The 15,068-nt window shown below is 33.3% G+C and overlaps 1 protein-coding gene across 1 annotated transcript; it reads right to left on the bottom strand.

Annotated features, from left to right (window-relative positions):
* Positions 1 to 2,634: 2,634 nt before the first annotated feature.
* Smp_028800 (hypothetical protein) lies at positions 2,635 to 9,779 on the bottom strand (the record flags this gene model as incomplete). The annotated part of the gene is made up of 5 exons (XM_018795540.1): positions 2,635 to 2,813; positions 4,504 to 5,141; positions 7,295 to 7,367; positions 8,384 to 8,643; positions 9,454 to 9,779. The coding sequence occupies 5 exons, from the start codon at positions 9,777 to 9,779 to the stop codon at positions 2,635 to 2,637; spliced, it is 1,476 nt and encodes a 491-aa protein (XP_018649843.1).
* Between the last annotated feature and the right edge of the window lie 5,289 nt (positions 9,780 to 15,068).

Genomic DNA, 15,068 nt, shown 5'->3' with positions numbered 1-15,068 from the left:
GATTCCACTGCTAGCCACTATCCATCTTTGTTTACAATGCTTGTGAATTAAGGCTATGTTGAGGCAATACGCATAGTATACACAGATGCCAATTAGAGACTGACCAGTTGCAGTCCTAAAATATCAATGGGAAGATTCAAACAAACAATACTAAGTGAATTTAATATTATTGTGTATTTATTAATTTATTTGAACATATAAATATTTGCACAAAGGGGGCATTGAATATATATATATATGTGTCACACAAATCACTTAATTTGTATGTGGGCTATAATACTGCCCAGGTACCCAGACTGAAACCAGTATGATTATATAATACACCGTATATATAGAAAGTGATATGTTGTAAGGAATAATCAATATTGTGAAAAATATTTTTCAAATGTTTCATTCATATTTATTAAGGTCAGTTACAAAAATCAATATGGTGATCAACAATTTGAGTTGTCCTCATAATCATAATAATAATAATAATGATTATTAATAACCAACAATGGTAGATATTCAGTTAGATTCTATTAAAATCAGAAAATCTTGTATATTTTACATTGTAAAAGTACTTTTTTTTATATAAAATAGACTAAACTAATTTGAAGGTTATTTCATGTTTATAATTAAAATTAAAGCTATAAAGAATTTTTAAGCAAAGATGAATAATGACTAGCAGTGGAATCCAGTTTGAAGCGTGTTTTGTCCTATTCGGGACTCGTCAACTAGATATATCTGCATCACAGTGTTGATGTTTACTCAAGGACTCGAACCCAGTAACTTTTGCTTTAAACGCCATCGAGTTATCCACTCAGCTACTGAGTCCTGATAGCCATTTGCATGTGCAATGGGGTGAAGTTTAAATTCACTTAGTATTGTTTGTTTGAATATTCCCATTGATGTTTAGGACTGCAATTCATCGGTCTCTTATTGGCATATGTGCATACTGTGCGTATTGCCTCGATATAGCCTTAATTCACAAACATTATAAGGAAAGATGGATAGTCAGTTAAAAGATGCAGTTCAAATTTTTGTTTAAATCATTTAATTTTCTGTAATAGCGTAAACTGTGGTTAACCAAGAATCAATTATTGATTGAACATTTGCGTTATTATTCTTTAATCATCATACAGCAACTAGTCTCAGTTACATAATTTTTGTGCATATTTTCGTGTGAAAAACTGTAAGCAATGTAGTCGATTGTTAGAGAGTTATCTATCTCAGGCAATGGGAGATGGTTGGTCACTAGCACTAATTTAATGAAATTACACCATCGGTTCCTGGTTCAGTAGCATTGAGGTCAAGTGTCCGTGAGCGAGCCTGGAAGCCGTGGTTTCGGCTGTCTACAGTAGGGTCGGTAACGTGCACTATTGCAGAGATCCACATTAAGATGGAATAACTATCTAATTCTGACTGGTTTTCACTAGTTGTTTAACCAACACCGGTCCCTCATGCAAACTGTATATATTATGCTAGTAGAAATGTACGTACTTTCCGTTTCAGTTGTTAAATTTGAGAAATTTTAATACAATTTCGAACTAATATTTATTTAAACACATAAATATTGGTAAAAAGGGCACCAGGTATATATGGGCCACACAAATCTCATTCGATTTGTGTGAGGGCTATGATACTGCCCGGGTGCCCAAACCGAACCAGGTGGTTTTCTTGGGGGGACACCCGTAGCCTTTGAACTAAAGATCTGATCCACAAGGGAGCGGAGTATCATGAGGAGATGCAGTTCCATAGTAGCCAGTGACCAACGATTGGTTCATACGCCATTTGTTCTCTCAGGATACTGGAGCCAGCCCATGTGCACAATTGGTTTGGAATGAGGGTTTTTCAACTCTCCTGGGTGAATGTTCCGCTTCCACCAACCCGGACATTCGCTTTTCATTCTCTCGATTTCGTAAACAACACCCTGGTGCGAGAAGGCAGTGAGTAGGACTTCCCTGGTAGAGGCTATATACGCGTGGCCATGTGAGAGCATTTCGAGAGGGAGAGCGGACTCTTCTCACTCTCGGTCGTACCAGGGCATTTGGGGGCGACTATGAACTATACAGTTCTGACGTCATTATTTCATGTGAACATTTAGACTATTTAAAGAAAATATTCAATAAGAATTCCATTATCTGATTAGGTTACCCTTATTTTATTCCAATCCACTTATACACCGGTTTATATCACATGTCGATAAAGGAGATGGTTATTCATAGATAAGACATATTCTAATCACCCTATCCTATGTAGATTCAACCAATTTAACGTCTCACCCTAACACTTTATGTTTATAGCCTAAAATTGAACCACTCAATCATTCCACCATACATGACCAATGTCATTATTGGAAAATAAATTAACCTACTATTTTCAACAACTCTTTTCAATGTCAACATCAACTAATGATAATAACAACAACATAAATAAATCACTATTTTTATTCTGTACAAAAGTATAATAATGAAAAGTAAAGAAAATAAGGAAGTATTCACAAAATAATCAAAGTCAACCAATCAATAGTAATAATAAAACAGGTAACTCTGGGATTAATATCGGAAGATAGAATGTTATAAAGACTCTATATGGAACTGTAAACTATCACGTAATGGAATGATGAAGATAATGATGAGATGATGTCAATTATTATCGACGAATGATTGTCAATAAAAGCGTTTGACTTTTTTGAAATAATTCTTGTAATTCATGAATAGTAAATTTGATTGAGTCTATTTTATTCACTTGGATTATTTCATCACCAATACAAATTTCATTGGTTGGATTGTTTTGAATGAATCGTTCTGACAGACGTGTGACACGATAACCTGTAAAGAAATAACAGTCACAGATATGAATAATACAATTAAGCTTATGTATTCAAGTAGCAGTTCGTTATTGTAATGATTGTAATTATAGCCACAACATATTAACAATTACCATTGGAAACATAAATGCACTGGACGACCTATTCGTCCTGGTGTGGGTCTCCTCAGAATTGTGCATCTACTACCTAGCAAAGAGAGAGTGAACAAAGAACATTCGGTCGTGTACTGGAACGATTAATCTCTATAATACATAACGGGTTTATTATTGGAATTCAACCGGTTCATGATTTCAATGAGATTAAAAAAACCTCAACATCTTACTGATGAAATTTAACCTCTTTTTTGTTCACAAGTTTGAAGCACAACTTTTCATAAGCAAGTCAGTGATTGTACCTGTTTACTTAAACAAAAGTAAAGATAAAAACAATCATTAATTTTATATAGTTGAAATGAACCAATTGAAGCTAGACCACCATGGAAAACCTGGAAGCACTGGATGGCCATTTCGTCCTATTATGGGACTCCTCAGCAGTGCGCCTCATGAGATTCGAACCAATGATTTTAACTATATAAAATTACTAAAATCTCCACAAACCCTCTTCTAATAATCATTAAGTTGCTTGAATCAGTTGAAATATTCTGAATATAAACCACTAGTACTCTAAACTTAAATACAGTCATCACGTGGTAATCACAATATTTCGTAGTTCAAGTCGCTCATTTACTCCCAAATGAGTTAATGAAAGAGCAAATTATTACTTTTGTCGTAACACCTCTAAACTAATAAATACGAATGCTATAAAACGTATATTAATTTAAACTATTGAAATGATCCAAAATATCTGACATTAGATTTTAACCTTTTTAGGAATTTTTCTGGGATTTATTTATTTATTTAAACACATAAATATTTGGTACAAGGAAGCACCAGATTCATATGCTCCGCACAAATCTCATTTGATTTGTGTGAGGGCTGTGATAATGAAGCAGGTGGTTTACTTAGGCGGTCACACCCAGAGACTTTGACCTAAAGATCCAATTCACAAGGCAGTGGAGCATTGTGAGGAGATGCAGTCCCATGGTAGCCGTTGACCAACGATTGATTCATACGCCATTTGTTCCCTCAGGATACTGGATCCCATGTGCACCATTGGTTTGGAATCAGGGTTTTCCAACTCCCCTAGGTGAATATTCCGTGTCCATCAACCCGGTTAAATCGCCGGACATTCGCTTTTCGTCCTCTCAATTTCGTAGACACAACCCCCGCCACGAGAATTCAATGAGTAGGACTTTCCTGGTAGAGGCTATATATCCGCGTGGTGGTATGAGGGCATTTCGAGAGAGAGAGAGAGAGAGAGAGAGAGCGGACTCTCCCCACTCTCGGTCGTACCAAGGCATTTAGGGGCTTTTCCTGGGATCCCTAATCCTTAAACACATTGAACAATTATAACCAAATTTTATGCACATTAGCTGAAATCATTGCCATTTCTCAGTTAGTATCCATGATTTTACTGAACCTAAACTGACTGGTAAAGAGATAAATCCAGATAACAGACTACTTTTAATAATTATCAACATATATTGTCTATTAAAAGATTTGACTAACAATAAAATCTTCATTTCGATTGATAGGAGAGAAACAAATATATATATATGTTAACGACTAACACTAAGAAAAACAACATCTTACCTTGTTCAGATTTGATGACGAATAAACCAAATGGTTCATCTAAATCAGGTCTTGTCAATGTTACAAATCGTGACAGAATAGTGTTATTCTGTGAATTATGACAGCTATGAATATTTTCTTTTACTGGATCATTTACTTCAACTGACAGTGTGGATAAAGAAGAATCAATAGGGTGTTCATCAAAATGAACAGGATCAGAACTTGCATGATGGTCATTAATATTTGAATTGTTTAAGGTAGCTGCCAAGTTTGAATTGGAATATCTTAATACATTACACAAACTACTTAATGTTCGACGGGCTGATCGTCTAATCACTTTAAATAGATCAGAACGTTCTAATTTTGACTCTAGAATTGTATCTTTCATATTTAAATTCTTGTTATTTTGTTCAATATCCAATTGTTTCACTTTAAGACTTCCTGTACTACTACGACGTGTAGATCGTTTTGATATATCAACACTCCATCGACTACGTCTTTTTAAAGAAACAGTTTGTTTTTTCAAATTAAATGGTGGTGATGATGATGATAATGATGATAAACAAGAGATGGTATTGAAAGAATTCATTGACGAATAGTCAGTTGTAGGTAATTGATTGATTGAAAAATTTAGTGAATGTTCTGACAATCTATCGTTTCTATTGATTTTGTGGATAGAAAAAAGAGAGAATACTAGTTAGACCTAATTGAAAACGCTTATCTGAATAGGGAATAAATTTAACATGACATTTGCTTAAATGTAAACTACTAAATTACAATCCAAGATAAAAACCGAGATGAAAAAATTGTTTACATCAGATGACTAATCACTAAATGTTAGAATATCGGTTTTATATCCTGGTGAAGACATAAGTACGGGTAACTCCCAGGACCTATGAATGGACTATTATTCTATGTACATTCTTATTGTTTAACTATTTAGTAACTAGTTTGTGTATATTTATATTCATCTTATTATAAGCTTCATTTTGACCTATGGATTATTATTATACGATTTACTGGCTCTAAATTATATTCAGTTTATTGACTATTGTATCCCACGTTCACAGCTACATTTGGCTTGATACTGTACAAATATTATTTTTTATTTTATGGTGTGATGCGGTCCGCCTGCCTGATATATAAACCGAGTATGCTTGAAATAAATGATTCGGATAACAGAATCTGCAATTGGTGTTCTGGACTCAATTGGAAGGGCTAGGCGGACAAGGGACGAATAAGGACTCTAGACTGCTCATGCCAGTTGAACGTCACTAATTTGGTACAGTGTTAAGATTAGACAAGTCGTATTTCTGTTGGTGGATAATTCACGTGATAAAAAGCCGGACATGAAATCATAACAAATCGGCAACGGCTTTCTTTTATAAAGTCATAACAATCGGACATCTCTATTTTTCTTTTTTGTATCCACACAATAATCAAGGACAAGTAGGTTGGTAGTTAGGGCATCCAATTTTCAGCCTTTACTTCTTAATTTCGGGTCCAGGTTCACCTACATCAGTCTGGCAAGCCGAGTAGTTTCAGTAGCCCTGTCACATAAAGTGTGACTTAAAATGGACTAAATGACTCTGTATATATTACTGGAGTTAAATCATCAGTACTGAATAATCAATCAGTTAATAGTTCAGAAACAATGTACGACTTGGCACATATGTTCATCAGACCTTGTTCCTGCGCTTCGAATCAGTATAGTTAAAAAAAAGTTAACGTGAGAAGTAAAATTGTCCGAATAATAATGATGTTTATGACAGAAAACTAATAAGAATTGCGAATATATATGAGAGTTGTAACATACAATTCAGACTTAGAACTGAGGGTAAGAAAAATTATGAATTGCAGTCAGGTAATGATATTTCTCTTAAAATACTTCAATTCAAGAAACAATAACTCAATCTAATGAATGCAATACCATCAGTTTGATTGCCCCTAATCTTTTCTAACTTATTTATACACAAGTCACCAATACATGTCAGGACATAATAAGGCTATTGATGCGTAAAACATCTCAGATAACTAGGTCAATAAAGGTTAAATTCTTCAACAATATTGGATTAAATCAAGAACACACACTTCTCCTAGAATAAAATTCAGTGTTTTACACTTAAACTTTAGTCATAAAATGAAGTGACAGGCTGTCGGATCGTGTCAGTAACTGGTTCACACGATTATGCAGTTCTTTTCTCTTATTGTTGTTGTCATTATTATGATTATGACTGTTATTATCATCAAATACTACTTGGTAAACACCACGTCAATCTATTTATCCCAGTTACATTTGTTAAAAAGAAATATCAGACGTAGTAAATTATTTGCAACTATCTGTCTGCTATATAAAGGTAGTAGTAGAAGTAATTCTGATCATCATAATCAGCATCATATAACAAACAAATCCCTATATGATTATATGTTCAAATGGGGTTTTTTGGAGATTGTAGTAATTTAATAATTGAATTCATGAATCGATTTAAGCTAGATCACCATTGAAAACTTGGAAGCATTGGACGTGGATGCGCACTGCTGAGGAACTTCATAACAGGAAGAAACAACCGTCCATTGCTTCCAGGTTTCCAGTGGTAGTCTAGTTTAAATCAACTCATGAAATCAACTACTAAATCATACATTCCTTAGAGTGAATTTTGAAGTATACACATAAATATTTTTTTAAAAAATCATTCAGTATATTTTACATGTACTAACTGACTAGCTGAGTTAAAATTACCTTTCTAAGAACGGTAGATTTTCAATGTACCACATGATAACATATAAACAATCATATCATCGATAGACTTACCTATTCTGTAGATCCACATTCGCTGCAATACAGGAGTGATCTATATTCTGTCGCTTTGCTGGTGTGGACTTATCTATAACAAATTCAAATATGATTAAACAAAAATTATTATATATCATAATTATAAACTAAAATAACTTGGTAAATGCATTCAGATCAAGAAGTAACTAAAAGAACATAATCAGAAGGGGTTTTTGTCAAGATTTAGTATTTTCATAGTTGAAAGCGTGGGTCAATTGAAGCTTGACCACTAGGGAGAAGCTGGAAGCACTGGACGGCCGTTTCGTCCTATTGTGGGACTGGTAGGTCCTGGGTTCAAACCTAGCGAAGCGAAGTCGTGGATGCTCACTGCTGAGGAGTCCCACAATAAGACGAAACGGCCGTCCAGTGCTTCCAGGTTTTCCCTAGTGGTCTAGCTTCAATTGACTCACGCTTTCGACTATAAACAAATATAAGTTTTTTTTAATTTCGGAACTATCAATCAGAACCTTTTTTCAAGTAAATAACACAGCTTGTATTTGTAACCATTGAGTCATTTGAATGTTCAAGTTTCAACTATCTATAAAGTTCTAATTTTGCACCCGTCTCCAGTGACTTTGGTCTCGACAGCCGTTATAGTATAGCTGTTTACATAGAAAATTGAAGATCATGTAGAAAATTTACAGATTGCGGTACAACTACGAAGTTGTTAGCTATGAATGACATTTCGTAAATAATCTAATGAGTCTCCATAAAAGCAACTTAAAGATAATGTAGGTAAGCTTGGAAAAACTATTTTGCTTCCGAAAAATGGTATATGATCCAGCTGATCGAATCTTTTATCAGGTTTCCTTTTGGTTTGAGGACGCAGAAAACTATCGACAGTCTAGAAGAACATGTTTTAAAACTTAACTTTATTATCCAATGTGACACCATAAATTTAATGCCACTATATAATTCATGCTAATTAACTTTTCTTCCGACTAGTGCAAAACTGGACTGAAATACCTCAAGTCCACCATTACAGTCCTATTCATTAATGATTCTATCGAATGAAAATATTTTGTTCAATCCTAACAGGATAAATTTCAAAATATCTGAATATCTTACCATTACTCCAACTTAAATCTGTGAATCTTGGTGATTTTGTCAATGAAACACCATCTGTACTAACTCTTCTTTGTATATCTGGATTAGGAAATATTTTTATTGTTTGACAAGGACATAAATCAGTTGTTGATGATGTAACCGAATTACTATGTACAACCTTTTTTGATTCAATTGCATCAAAGTTAGTTGTTCTCCAACAATTAACATCATCAATATTTGAACTATTACAAAGATTCTGGTCGTTTTCCATGGACGTATTTCTAGCAATGAAATATATATACATATAAATACTTAATATTTGGATATTAGAAACAAGCATAGCAACTATTATGGATACATAATTATAGGTTATATAAATTCAGACATATATAGTGGGCTTATTTAGTCAGTTTTCTTAATTCCCGTTAAATTATTTCATTGGAAACTATATTCTAATGAACATACTGTTTTTTTAACTAATATATATGATATATACTTGCTAACCTGTCATTAAGTTCATGTATTACGAGATTACATACATGTATATAGTCACTGTGATTTACCTATGATTTTACAACCCAATATCATATTAAAAATGATTTTTGTTAAAATAATAGAAAATGACCAATTGGTCTAGAGATTAAGCCTTTGTACGTGAGACCGAAGGTCTTTGGTTCGAGTTATGGGTACGGAGTCTTGGATGAGCACTGCTGAGGAGTCTCGTACTAGGGCAAAACGGCCGACCAGTGCTTCTAGGTTCTCAATAGTTGTCTAGTTTAGAGTGACTTATGAATACAAGTGTGAAAATGACTTCTAGACATGTCTATCTATTCATCCTTGAATAATAGCGAAACAGTGGTTTTCATGATTAGATCCCATATCTTTCAATCGGTGTATCTATAGGATACAAACCTCGTTTCACTTAGTTCAGTTCGACCACACCAGGGATAGATCTCAAAGCCATTAGTCTCATGGAGGACGTTTAATACCCAAACAACCTCATAATACATTATCATGCACACATTTGAATATAAATTCTCATTACCAATACATTTCAGTCTTATGCATTTTATACAAAATGGATAACATACATTTCTAACTCAGATATATTCCGATTACGTAATGTATGCTTTGCTTTAATTGGCTGTCTTGTAGTTGGCATAATTGTATTAAGTAACATTTGTCCACTTCTCAATGTCTTCGATTTCTCTTGTAATTTATGATTATCTTTTTTTTGTTGTTCAGTTATTGACATATGACTTTTCCTTAGATACTTATTAGGATTATAATTTTTCATCATGGTAGTTGAATTTTCAGTTTCAAGTTTTGTTCCCAATTTAATAAATTCTTTACGTATATGTTGTACACCCATACGTGGATATAATGGACGATGATATAGTATATTTGTTTCATTCATTGGATTCAAAGGAGTTTCTTATCAAACTGTAGGAAAGGAATATATGAAATCATTGTTAATTTGTTACTAAGTAGTGTAAAATTAGAAAACTTTTTATTTAAACAATGAAAATTTTAAAAATAAATAGTTATAGAATAGGCAAAGTGATTCGTGAAGATTATTTATTATTCAGTAATTGTTATGTCATTGGTCCACTAGGGTGCTTGGTACCTGTGTCGTTGCGCCGCATTATTGAGCTGTACTGTTTGGGTTGTCACGTGAAAGTCTGGATGGTGTCTAGTTCTCCTGAAAACCAGTGCAAAATTACACTGGTCCACATGGGTGTATTATATGACTGTTATATAACTGAATTGATATGTCATGAATCTATGAAATTATTTATTTACTTAAACACATAAGCATTGGTACAAGGATGCATCAAATATGTATGCGGCAAACTTCAACATTCGACTTGTCTGAGGGCTGGAATACTGTTCGGGAGCCCAAGCTGAAGCAGGGGGTTTTCTTCGGGAGTCACTACCGAGCCTTTGACCTATAGGTCTAATACAAAAAGTAGTGGAGCGACGTTAGGAGATGCAATCCCATGGTAGCCGGTTACCATCGAAAGGTTCATACGCCATATGTTCCCTTAGGGTATTGGACCCATGTGCACCATTTGTTCCGGATTAGGGTTCTCCAACTCCTCCAGGTGGAGCCTCCGTATCCACCGACCCGGTTGAAGCTCCGAACGTTCTCTTTTACTCGTCTCAATTTCCCAAACAAAACCATAGAGAGAAGGCAATGAGTAGGACTTCCCTGGCAGTGTTGAGGGTAAGTGTATATCGGAGGTGGGATTCGAACCCACACCCACATCGTGGATCAGAACTTAAGTATGGGGTCACAATAATAGCTAACAAAATTTGGATAGCTATTTCGTACCAATATAGGTCTATTTAACAGTGTTCATAGGCGACTTTATCAAAGATAAAACACAAGATCGTGAAATCCGCAGTAAAAGTATAAAGATTATGTTGTCAGACTTCTAAGCTAATAATAAGCAATAAATGACAATTAGAATTTTTAGTAATGACGATATTGTCATGAGGTTATTATCATATTTCAATAAAACTGTAAAATCTTTAAGAATCAACTGTCAAGTAGAGTGACAAATACTTGAACTCATTAGATTATAACCATGAACAACATAAGACGAAATATAAAATTATTTGAATTAACCTCAACTGCAAAATTATATAATATGAATTCATTCAGGTCAAGTGATTATAACTTGTCAACCAAATGGAAATTGTTAAATCCTAGCGAAGACATAAGTAGGGGTAACTCTCAGAACCTATTAATGGATGATTATTCTATATATATTCTTATTGTATAATTACTGAGTAACTAGATTGTGTATATAATTATTCATCTTATTATAAGCTTCTGTTATACGAATCTATGCGAATCGTTTATTTTAAACATACTCTGTTTATATACTAGACAGACAGACCACATCACACCATAAAATAAAAAAATAATATTTGTACAAAATCAAGCCAAATGTGGCGGTGAACGTGGGAGACAATAATCAATAAACTGAATATAATTTAGAGCCAGTAAATCGTATAATAATGATTCATAGGTCAAAATGAAGCTTATAATAGGTATATATAATCTAATCACTCAATAGTTAAACAATAAGAATATATATAGAATAATCGTCCATGAATAGGTTCTGAGAGTTACCCGTACTTATGTCTTCGCTAGGGATATAACAGAAATGGTTTTATCTTTGTATAAAAGATTTAATGTTTTAAAGTCACCCTTTCGCTATATCTATATATGCCAGTATACCATGAGTTATAGTTGATTCTCTATTTCTATATGGAAAATTATAGGATTGATAAATAAAACCTTCATATTAATGATGAGCACCATCCTTTTTTGAGACAAAAGTGCAAACACAAAACTTTCTACCCTGATCCAGAATGTCATTTACTCATCCAACAGGTTTAACGATTCCATCATGACATCATAACGTTGTTGATATTAATCACTAAATTTTGAAGTATTTTGCTAATATCAATCATTTGTTTAGATTAAAGGTCTACTTCCAATAAATCACAGTTATTATCTACTATTGTTCATGTTTTTTATCGCTCCTGCATGGGATTAATATTCATTCTTTTAAATTGTTTCTATGGCCGGTATATATATTACTACTGATCAATTTTTTTAATGTATATAACACGTCAACCCACAGAAAAGTTTCAATAACATTGAAAATAACCATATTACAATGAAGGAACTATTCAATGTAACGGTTAAAGTATGTAGGTTTCTTTGTTTTGTTTTGCTTTTCAGACTAGAATATAACTAATTGCTTGAAGATAGCGGTTATTAAATTCTGATATCCATGTTTATATTAGGTGATAATATCAGGGATTAACTGATTACAAAAGGTCAATGATGACTTTAATAGGTAATTAAGGATTAAATTAAATGGGATCTTGACAACTAAATGAATGTACTTATGAGTTTAGTTATTAGGTGATGAAAGAACTTTTTTTCGAAAGGTCATAAAAATAATGAGGTTTAATAGTTCAAGTATTAATTTCTACCGAATTTTATTTTTATGATCAATATAAAAATGATTCATCACTGCGTAGTGACAAATGTCCCGTTTCTTTAATCTCTATTAGTTATGTAATTTAAATGATCATGTTGAAATGTATCTAACAAACTAAATATCTATTTGAACATTTGATAACTTGGGGTGGTTGAAAAGAAACCGTGTTTCTAGGCTTGTTGCCTACTGGAATTCATCAAAAAGATACATATGACATCCAGCAGGAACCATACCTTACTGACTGGTTTCAACGAAACTTGAACCAAGTAATATAACCTGAAAACTACTTCGAATTTCAAAACATTAGGTCCAATAATATATCGATGATAGTTTGAATAGTTAAAAATTCCCCTATTAAATAACGTAAATTCTTGTTGAATGAGTAAGAATAATTGGATTTAAGAGTGATCGTTAGGAAAGGATTCGTTATCGGTACTAAGTAGTACAATGTATTGATAATCGTGATTCATTAAGCGGAATTGAAACCTGTAAATGAAAATATTGATTAACAGATATCAAGTTTAAATATGTAGTTTATGCATGAACAATTCCACCGCCTGCATGAACAGAGAATTCTTATTCACCATTTGTGTTTCCCTAATTTTAACCTGTGGTCAAATATATATATATATATATATATATAAACTTTCCATGGTATCAGTTGTGTATATAGTACTTATTCGATAACGAAGAGTTTTTATTAGGTCTCTGCTGTACCGTAACGGCACAAAGCTAATGAAATGTGCATACAATCCCATACTACTCTGGTAGGTGATTAAGATAAAATATAGACAGGAAAAGTATCTAAGAACAACACGAATTTCCAAAGCTTTTTACCGCAACAGTATACACAATTTTTAAATAGGAACTGTACAAAATGTTCTATACATGAAGAAACAATTGTCTTCCATATTAACTTAAGTAAACTAATAAACCGTTCAATATAAGATCGAATAACTAGATCGAAATAATTTTATTTATTTTTATTTAAACACATAAATATTGGTACAAAGGGGCACCAGATATATACGCGCCACACAAATCTCATTTGATTTGTGTGAGGGCTGTGATACTGCTCGGGTGCCCAAACCGAAACAAGTGGTTTTCTTAGGGAGCCACACCCGGAGACTTTGACCTAAAGTTCTCATCCACAAGACAGTGGAGCATCGTAAGGAGATGCAGTCCTATGTTAGCCGATGACCGACGATTAGTCCATACGCCATTCGTTCCCTCAGGATACTTGAGCCGGAGCATGTGTACCATTGGTTTGGAATCAGGGTTTTCCAACTCCCTTAGGTAAACTTTCCGTGTCTTCCAACCCGGTTAAATCGCCGGACATTCGCTTTTCGTCCTCTCACCTTCGTAAACAATACCTATTGTGCGAGAAGGCAGTGAGTAGAACTTTTATGGCAGAGGCTATATAAATCTGGCTATGTAAGAGCATTTCGAGAGAGAGAGAGAGCGGACACTCCCCATTCTCGTCCATATCAGGGCATTTGGGGGCAAATAATTTAGACAGTAGTAAAAGTTTTATTTTAACAGAATATCATAAATATTTTTCCAAAAAAATCAAATAATTACCTTTTCATAACTTTAGATCTTTAAACACTCTAAGATACTTATCTACTGACCTTCAAAATTTTCATTGCTATAACGCGATTAAACAGAATTTTAACCTCGATACTATTAAAGTATGTTATTCGAAACTATGACAGTTGTTCACTGACATAATTCACTATTATTATGAGTAACATAATTTCAACAGTTTAAATGATTACAAACAATTCTGATAAAGAACATGTTTTACGGATTATCTAAGGATTAATGAAAGAACATTGCGTGGTTTAGTGATTTATTACTGTTATGAGGATTACTAAACAGAATGAAAAATATGATGAAATGTTTACAATGTTGTCAAGTCAACAGTTTATTAGTAACCAGTTACATCGAGTCATACTTTAATGGAATTAAAAATAGATAGATAGATAGATTATGTGGACATCAGGAATAAGTACAAGTGAAACAGATTGTGAGGTTTATAATAATAATAATAATAATAATGGATTAATTTTGAACGAATGAAAGCATTGTCTGAATGTTAAGCACTTGTCAGCGGACCTTCAGGTCTTTCATTAAATTTCTGATGGATTTAGGTTGCGGTTTGAGAAAGATCCTATGACTGAACAACTCATTAGTCTTTTTGCGTTTTAATGTTTGCTTAACTGAAATAAGTTCGCAAAGTAAAAATTCAAGCTGAAGACTTGTTGACTACTTTAAAGTGTAGCGTATATATATCTGGTGCCCCCTTGTACCAATATTTGTGTCTAAATTAATAAATAATTAGCTACTTTAAAAGCACCCCATTCTATCGATTTCCTCAAGCCAAATGAATTAATATTATTAATAGACGCAAATTTAAATGTATGTATTCTTATTGCTTACATAAATTTTAAAGGGGATTATATATCTGTTGTCAGCCTCATCTATCATTCAACTTATATTGTTTAAATCCCTAATAACAATCAACTTTTGAGCAATATCAAGTAGAGATATTGAATTCTAGAAACCTACATGATACAGTGATGAGGATAATAATTTCCATCAAATACAAAATTGAATCTCATTTTGGTCAACTTACTTTCTTTTTTCCGAATGACTATAAATCCAATACAATATGTAAT

The sequence above is a fragment of the Schistosoma mansoni genome, chromosome 2, assembly GCF_000237925.1.
Source record: "Schistosoma mansoni strain Puerto Rico chromosome 2, complete genome".
Lineage (NCBI taxonomy): Eukaryota > Metazoa > Platyhelminthes > Trematoda > Strigeidida > Schistosomatidae > Schistosoma > Schistosoma mansoni.
The sequence above is the reverse complement of the archived record's forward strand: the minus strand, read 5'-3'. Positions and strand labels throughout refer to the sequence as shown.